Source organism: Brachionichthys hirsutus, chromosome 12 (assembly GCF_040956055.1).
Source record: "Brachionichthys hirsutus isolate HB-005 chromosome 12, CSIRO-AGI_Bhir_v1, whole genome shotgun sequence".
NCBI lineage: Eukaryota > Metazoa > Chordata > Actinopteri > Lophiiformes > Brachionichthyidae > Brachionichthys > Brachionichthys hirsutus.
In genome coordinates this window covers 10,287,865-10,296,732 of record NC_090908.1, presented here as the reverse complement: position 1 = coordinate 10,296,732, position 8,868 = coordinate 10,287,865, and the positions used below count along the sequence as shown (strand labels likewise).

Here is an 8,868-nt window from a genome sequence, read left to right as displayed (position 1 = left end):
GTGGAGCAGGAGGCTCTGGCATTAACATTAACTTCAGCTGAAAGGCCTTAAATCCAAATCCACTGTGGAGCCGCATGCCGAATGCCGATGTGGCCTCCAGTGGTTGCTGCAATCCTGACTTCTATGTCACGTTGCCGCGGCTCCAAACACGCTGCTTGTTGGATCGGTTGCAGAAAAAAAGTATCTTTTCTTTTTTAATTAGCTCTTTACACCAAATGGAGAAGCTTTCATCGCAACAAGTCTAAGGACTTTCAACGGAAACAAGACCGCAAGGGCTTTTTTGAAATGCTCCTCTTAGACAGGATGTTTGACTTTATTCGTACTGTAATACATTCTACTGTGTGACTGTACTTGTACTCTAACATTCTATCTAATAAATATATTCACCATCATCATCACCAGACGTCTCTGTGGTGTCACATTACATCAATAATAAAACAAAGCAGTGGTTGTACAAAACTTTAATGAGGACACTGCAAACTAAATATACATCAGGAAGTCTTAATTACAAGTAAATAATTATACAAAACATGGAGGTGCTGTATCATTTCGAGGTGATGATCAAGGGATGATTTGACTTCATGTTGTGACACGGTATTGCCGTGTTGAAACAAACTTGAAATAGAAACTCGACAAACGCGTTTAACACGGTTTCGCCAGAACAAGGTGTGTCTGAGGAAAGAAAGGGGATTTAAACCACAAAAAAATGTTTGAGGCTTAACTTTAAGGAACAAAAAATCAATAAAAAAACTGGTCATATAACATTTAAAAAAAAAAAGACTTTGAAAGAAATGTGTTGTAACTTTTAAACTTCTGGTCTTGAATGGGCCAAAGCCTGAGAACCCAATCCGTGTGAAGAGTTCGGTGCCGCTTTGCGGCGCTTACATGAACGTGGACGTGACTTCTGATGACAGCGAAGACCTGCTCAATCTCGAAACGGAAGTTCTCTCCGGGATGCCCACCTTCCTCATAAACCTCAGCAGCCGCCTCCTGAACTTCTCCCCCACAAAAGCGTACAGGACTGGGTTGACGCAGCTGTGAAGCAGGCCCAGACTCTGGGTGGCGAACATGGCCTGATCCACCGCCATCCTTTCCGGGCACTTGTACGGAACTATCTTTGTCCTGAAAAACGTGTCCGCCATCACCGCCAAGTGGTTCGGCATCCAGCAAAGCAGGAAGGCGACGACCACTGACGCGATCACCCTCATGGCCCGCTGCCGCTGAAACCCCCCGCGGATGCGGCGGAGGCGCTGGATGGTTATCCCGTAGCAGCACAGCATGACGGCCAGGGGGATGACGAAGCCCAGAGTGTGGCGAAGGATCCTGGTGGCCAGCCGCCACTCGTCGGCGCTGCTGGGGTCGAAGCGTTGGGCGCACACGATGTGGCTGGAGTTTTGAGAGGAGAAGGAAGAACTGAAGAGTCCCGGCAGAGACAGCAGCCCTCCGACAGCCCAGACCGCGGCACAGACCCCCCAGCTGACCACCTGTCGGTTGGCCTTGCGCGTCTCCATTGCTCGCACAATCACCATGTAGCGGTCCACGCTTATGCAAGTCAGGAAGAGAATGCTGGAGTAGAAGCTCAGCTCTTGGAGGATGGTGACGAATTTGCACATGGCGTCTCCGAACACCCAGCCCTGCACGACCGAGGTGGCCCAGAACGGGAGCGTGACGGCCAGCATGAGGTCGGCGATGGCCAGGTGGAGGAGGTAAAGGTCGGACGGCGGCAGAGTCTGCTTGCTGAGGCCGATCACCATCCCCACCACCAGGTTCCCAGGAATGGCCAGCAGGAAGATGAAGATGTAAAACACGGTGACGGCGACCATGACCGCATCCGGGAGCGAGAGGGATTTGCACGGCTGCGTCTCCGGGTTGACGATGAACTCCGAGTCATTGTAAGTAAAGTTGAGCTCGTCGTAGATGAGGCCGAAGTCGAAGATAAAGGAAGATTGGTTTGGATCTGAGGGGTGGCAAAAGGAAAATAATTTTAGCCGCCATGTCTGGACATGGAGAAATGAATGTCCTGTAAGGAGACATAAAGAAGCACCAGTACTGGTGTAAAATACAAATCAATGTGAAAAATGCTCACCAGTCATTGTGGCCTCTTCTTGAGGGGAGGTGACGGAGTCTGTCACAAGGAGACGAGGAACCAGCAGTGTGCTTCTCTACACTCCTCCCATCACCCTGACCAAAGGCTCGTTTTCCTGTTTGCCTCACATAAACACAATTTCAGTTTGTTTGTTTTTAAAACGCGTCAATAAGGAAGAATTCACATACAAGAAAGGAAATGCAACACATCTTTAAAGCAGTCACAGTGGCTGTTTCTGTCACACACTTATTTTATTGTTTTGCACGTTTAAAGACATGTTTTTATACATCTGATTCGTTATTTTCTATTTTTATTAAACTAAACTGTTGCATTTTTGGCATGGGTCTTGATAAAGGAGCAGATCCAGCAATTCATTTCCTCCATTCTTTCAACTTTTCCCTCCAACAGCAGGAAAACTACCGAACCAATTCCACCAGAACTTTACGGAGAGATCAAGCATATCGGCAAGCAAGTTTTATTTTGAAAATCCTTATTTTAACTGCGTGTCCAACATGATATGGCTGAAATTATATTACTTGACAGATAAATAACATCCCTATGAACTTCTCAGTTGCACTTTTTGCCTTTTATGTTCCTCCATAGTGTTTTTTTTATATACATATATATACATATATTTTGTTTTTATTTCCAGCCTTTGTTTTTTTCTTTTATATCGAGGCTGTTGCTTCATAACCCTTTTCCAGTCCTGGTTTGGTTATTCCTTCACCACTTTGCTTCCTCCTAAATAAACCGAAGCCACATTACGCGAGTCATCGGTGTCACGGGACACACAATCACAGCAGAATATCAAAACAGAAGCTCCTCATGATCGCTAATCAATATTTCAATGTCAAAATACCATTTTAATTTGCCAAGGCTCTCTAATATTGCAGAACCCCATTCATATTAGAACCATTCGTGTTATTAACAGCAGATGAGAAAACAGGATCGGGGCCTCCGTGAGCATGCAGGGAAATCCCGAACACCGTAAAACCACATGATGGGACTCCATCTGGGTTTGACCGCTGCTAAACAGGAAGTGCCGGGCTCATGACATACATCGGTGTTGACACGAGTGACGACCATCACATTTCCTGCCTCACGTCTCATGCGTTTCAACTTCCAGTGTCACAAGAAGTGGCCTTCTTTATTTTTTTTAAATCATTACATAAACATGTTTCATGCATGGGATGCAGGACCGCAGTGAAGCCGGGAGCCACTGTGACGGATTGTCTTTGTGTCAATCACTCAGTTGTGTATTTATATGTGCCCTCATCTCTTTTGAATGACATCACAACAGTTTGGACGCACAAACATTGACATCCGGAGGCTGATGTTGTTGAGGGTGCTTGGTGCAACAGAGGACGTGAAGAAAGGCAGGGGGTTGTGTTGCCTCAAATGTGGAATGCAACTCTTGCTTATGAAAGTGTGCCCGCTTTCAGGTGACAGGAAAGCCAGACGATAAGTCATAAATCCAGCCCTCTACGGAAATAAAGGCTGAAATTGTGCAGCATCCATGAAAATCCAGGACGTTTTCAGAACTTTTTTAGCCAAACATGTATATTATTTCTTGTTTTGAAAGCACTAGATGGCGCTGCAGGAACTGAAACATGAAAGAGGAAGAAAGGGTCACATTGATGGAGGAGGCAGCGGCTCCAGCTGCATGCCAGGCCTGAGGTGGGAAAGGCGGAAGGCATCTCAAACCCTGCGGCGGTGATGATGCAGTTTCTGCACGAGTCAATAGAAACAGGGGGGGGGGGGGGGGGGGCGGGCATTTTACCGACAACCCAAGAAAACGAGCAGCGTTGCGATTTCCTCTTAAAGCAGCGTGACAAACTGAACATTTTTATTTATTACATACACAATAACTCCGTTCAACTGTCAATCACCCCACATCAAAAAAACCAAAACAAATGTGGCAGCAAGCAAGGATCGCCGTGGAATTTATTCTACGAAATGTTTTTTTTTTTTTGCCAGTATTAAAGCGGTCCCACCTTGAGCAAACAAAAAAATCACATATGAAAACCGTTTTCGTGTTCGCCTGCATTTAAAATTCAAAACTAAACACCTTTTCCTGTCAGAGTCAGATAGGGTTTTGGTTACGAGAGCGGGGGGGGGGGGGGGGGGGGGGGGCGGACGACTCTCTGAAGAGTGAGTAAGAACTAATTTTGCAACAACTTGAGGCCCTTTTTTTTTTTTTGCCAACAAATAGACCTAAGCCGATTTTTCTGATTTGAATGACAGGCACTCTTGCTTAGAAATATATAAAAAAATAAATAAAGTGCATCAAGTAGGGTGTACAGTTTGAAAGAAAGCAAATGCAGAGGGCGGGGGTGGGGCAGGTAACACTGGCACGGGGCTGGTGATCTGTGGCGAGATTTAGAAGACGAGGCGTGTGGAATTAAAAGGCCGATCACAACCGCCGAGACTCACCTCTATACGGAGTCCTGCGGTTGATCATGGCCCCCACTGTGCTGCTGAACGAGAGCACGACGACACACGACAAGTACATAACGTTTAATAGCCTGTATAAAAACGGTACATGTACGACCGAATTTTAAGTCAAGAGTTCGAATATAGGCCTTAATAGGGAAATGTTAAAAAGGGAGGGTGGGGTGGGGGTGGGGGGGCATGTCCATGGTTTTCCCCCCACATGATTCCCAGAAACCCCAGTTTCATCTTTTGGCACGCCGTGGGTCCCTGCCGTTGCTAATGGTAACTGAAGACTTTGAAGTCGTTGGGGGTCCTGCAACAGTGCCTTGAGGCGCTCCGTTACCAGGCGATCGGCCGTTTGTTCGTCCGACGCTCCCAAACGCAGGGTCCCGGGGCGCGCCAGGCGATTGGTTGTTGGTAAAGGGCGGCAAGGCGCCATTACCTGTAGGTGGAGAAACGCACGAGGACAGGTAAGAATGACGACAACATCAAAAACGGATCGACTGCATTTGTTGCTTCTACGGAACGCGCACAACTCTGCTGCTTCCTCTGAGTGAGCGATTCTTTGAATAAAAAGAAAAACACACTAACCTGGTGGGGCAGAGGTACCTGAATTCTGATTGGGTGGGGAGTTTCCCCTCTGATTCTGGTCTGGTTTACCCTGAAAGTGGAAGAAAACGTCACCACTCAGTTAATGCCATAGAAATTGAGCCCTGATATTTTCCTCCCCTTTTGTAAATCAATAAGCCCCAAAAACAAAAGACTCCTTCCTGTTAGCAGCTAAAACAAAAGAGTGAAAATATCAGTGATTTGATCTGGTCGTGGCTTAAAACGCACAATTGCACTAAAGTTCGTAATTTTGTTATTTGCATATGATATTGATGATGAATCCATTCATATTTGTAAATTCACAAATTTGAGAAATTAACAACGAGATTTCCCAAGGCTCAAATCTCACTTCTTCTGTCGCGCCAACAGTTCGAAAGCCCCAAAGGCTCATTTGCAACCATAAAGGAAAGTACAAAAATGGAATAAACACAGTCAATTACAAAATTTAAGATGAAATTAGTAAAGGTTTGACATTTTTGCTTGATAAATGGGTCCCGTGACACTGAGGGCTAACTATTTAACATGCAGGTCATCAAACCGGAGAGATTTTCTTTCAAAATACTCCCCAAAACTGCTATCAGGATTTGGTTTTGAGGGCGCAGCGACAGCCGGGATGCCCGTGATGACGGAGTGGGGGGGGGGGGGGTACGGTGTTACTCACAGACTTGTTTTGCTGGCTCGATTGGGGCAGAAACTCTGGGTTTGGTTCGCTGAAATTGGGCACTTCTGAATAAACCATGCAAAACCTGTGGAGACAAAAACAGACTGGTTTAATCCCAGTCTCCAAGGAGACTATTGGACTGAGAAATGCGTTGAAAGATGCTCGCGGAGAGAAACGACGGGGGGGGGGGAGGGGGGGGGAAGGGAACTTCACCGCGTGAACTCACTCTCCGATCTTCTGCAGATCGCCTCCTCTTCCTGTGTATAGGGTCAGGCAGCCTTTCCATATGGACGCATACCTAACAGAACACAAAATATCATTTCACATGGGAGCATTCAACATGTTCGGACGCACAAATCACCTGTCAAGTTCAGCTACCTGTGCGTGTGTGTGTGTGTGTGTGCGTGTGGAGAACCGCTCTCACCCTCGGGTCAGCTTGATGATGTCCCCTGCCTGAATGAGGCTGCCGAGTTCGTCCCAAACAGAGATAGCAATGCTGCCGCTCTTGTCCGCCACCTTGCACGAACGAACCTCATGGCCGTCCTTCGTTTTGGTTACTCTCCCTATTAGAATACAGAAAAAAAATAAAAATAAAAACAGACATACAATTAAAAAAAATACACAAATATAGTTTTTGTGTGTTTGTATTTATCGTTACATAAAAAAAAGAAAAAAGGCTGCGGTCCCTTTAAGAACAGACTCGAGTTGTCGGTATGTTTGTGAATAACTAAGCTACTCACCTATTTCCAATACGATGAACACAATATTTAAATTTTTAGAGCCAGGCTTCACGTCCTTTAGCAGAAACGAGGCCTCGTTTGAGGTGGTTGCCATTGCTAATTGATCCTTCCCGTCACTTAAACTCACTGCTCGGCTGTCCTTCACTTAGTAATGGATAGCTAGAGCGTTAGCTGTAGCTCAGCTAACAAATTAGCCGAATGTTAGCACTCTTCCTCCTCCTCGCACAAAGTATCGCAATTGCGCAGATAATCCAACTGCTCTCGGGTAATCGATAACATTCACGTCAAATCGTTGAACCACCGTAGCGCTGGAGACACCTTAGCGCGATCAAATAGCTAACGTAAGAGCAATGTCGCCCCTGCACTTGCTAGCTATATAGCTTCTCAAATGACTACTGAGCTACACGCTAGCTAGCTCGGAAGCTAGTTAGCTGCCTTTTATTCTCTGGATGCGACTCTGCCATCTTTCTCTTTCTCACTTTCATTCTCTACATAACGTAAACGTGTCACTTATGCGCTAAACCCCTCAGAGAACTGGCGAAACCAGAATCAAATCTTGGTGATGTTTTTTTTTTTTTTGGTTGTTGTTATATTGCTTTACCAAGGACCTCTCAACTGGCTTCAAGTTACAGCAAAATTACTTGGAGACAACGTTAAATATCTCCGCCGCATCCATCTTACGTAAATATTTCCCAATCGACCCCATTTCCTTTGTGAGAGCGTTTTTGATGAACTATTTTGCTCTGCTATCGCGCAGTCTGGCCAGATGCTTTTTTTTTTTTTTTTTTTTACAAGTGTCCGTATCAGTGCCCTGCAACGTTGTTAAAAAGCCTTGTGTCGAGTGTCCTAGATATTTATAAATGCTAAATAAAAGCCTCTCCGAGCTGCACACTACACTGAATCCCGCCCCGTACTTTAACAATGCCTCAAAGAGAAAGACGACGTCACTAAGTTTAGCCGGTTGCTTATAGGGAAAAGACCGTTCCATTATTTCACATAGGGAACAGATAAACACTAAGAAATGTGTTATTGAGTAATTTTATAGAGTTTTGTCGACATATACTAATAACCGTCACGGGTTAATTAGCGACTACCATGAGGTTACACGATTAATCAGACAATGTACTGGACTGGATAACTAAAAAGACAGAAAGGCATTGGTTTGTGCCAAATGAGCTTGCTTCTCAAACACCGCGAGAATAAGGAACCCACGCGAGAGTCTTTTTTTAAACAAGCGTTCAGTTGCGTTATTCATGAATGTCGTGCTATGATGATTCGTTTATAGTCTCACTTTATCTGTAAAATGTAAAATGGTGACGATGAATTCGGTCAATTAAACCCTAAAACAAAAGTTGGCCGTCACGAACAGGATTCGAACCTGTGCGGGGAAACCCCATTGGATTTCGAGTCCAACGCCTTAACCTCTCGGCCACCGTGACTTCATGAAGGAAAACCCGGTCAAATTCAAGTATACAAATGTACACCATAGGAACTATGCTCAACCAGCGGTGGTCAAATACGCAAATAAAAACAAATTTCTATCATGGAGCTCACAGTGTTATTGGAGAAATAAATCTTTATCCTGAATAGCTCGCATAAAACAAATTTATTTAGCTTTCATCTGGACTGTTCGTTCAGTAGTGAGAAGTTTAAATTAGCAATAGTTCAATGTAGGATTTAATACAACCCCTTCCATTATCGTGGGTGGGTTTGTTTATTTATCATAACCTTTCACCTGACAAATTGCAAAAAAACAACACTGTATTATCATAAATTCTTTATTGATGTACACAATACTAAATTATGAAAGAATGCTGCATGTTTACAATATGCTTGAAGCAGTGAAGGGAATTTCTTTGGTATAAGTGAAAATATTATTTTTATGTGGACACACGCTACCTGACAATGCAGGAGACACCTGGTGTTAAAACTTTCTAAAATAAACGGCGCTCTCATATGATTCCATAAACAGTCTGATTTCAAGGGGAGACAGAATTTTACATGCATACACAAATCTAAACATTAGTACTCTTATCACCAAAGTAGCTCATATCCAGTCACATTTTAATTTCTATAGTACACAGAATGTATAAGCCTACAGTGTTCAATCCCTCAAGATAATATACAAAGAACAATGAGAGTGACTCAGCAGATTTCAACAATATGTATTAAATGCGACAAGCTATTTCAAATCAATTATGTTGAATTATTTTTACTTAAAGATCCCACTGAATGAACTGACAGGAACATGTGTAAGGCACTGAGCATTTGAAGGCATTTCATCAAGTGCTGTTGAAACAGTGTGTATTATTTCATTTCTCCTATGTTTACCAGACCAC

At 44.3% G+C, this 8,868-nt stretch overlaps 2 protein-coding genes and 1 non-coding gene across 4 annotated transcripts; all 3 read right to left on the bottom strand.

Moving 5' to 3' along the window:
- Positions 1–479: 479 nt before the first annotated feature.
- Positions 480–1,823, bottom strand: LOC137902678 (C-X-C chemokine receptor type 1-like). The gene has a single exon (XM_068746764.1). The coding sequence runs from the start codon at positions 1,821–1,823 to the stop codon at positions 882–884; it is 942 nt and encodes a 313-aa protein (XP_068602865.1). The 3' UTR covers positions 480–881.
- A 2,083-nt stretch (positions 1,824–3,906) lies between these two features.
- nabp1a (nucleic acid binding protein 1a) lies at positions 3,907–7,451 on the bottom strand. 2 transcript variants are annotated; one of them, XM_068746357.1, is made up of 6 exons: positions 6,530–7,451; positions 6,214–6,352; positions 6,016–6,087; positions 5,790–5,874; positions 5,111–5,180; positions 4,637–4,961 (listed from the first exon to the last, which is right to left on the bottom strand). In XM_068746357.1, the coding sequence occupies exons 1-6, from the start codon at positions 6,621–6,623 to the stop codon at positions 4,762–4,764; spliced, it is 660 nt and encodes a 219-aa protein (XP_068602458.1). In that variant the 5' UTR covers positions 6,624–7,451; the 3' UTR covers positions 4,637–4,761. The 2 variants fall into 2 exon arrangements, with proteins under 2 accessions (XP_068602457.1, XP_068602458.1); XM_068746356.1 differs by lacking the exon at positions 5,111–5,180 and having other exon boundaries at positions 3,907–4,961.
- Positions 7,452–7,886: 435 nt separating this feature from the next.
- Positions 7,887–7,968, bottom strand: trnas-cga (transfer RNA serine (anticodon CGA)). The gene has a single exon. It is a non-coding gene; the product is annotated as a tRNA-Ser (tRNA).
- Between the last annotated feature and the right edge of the window lie 900 nt (positions 7,969–8,868).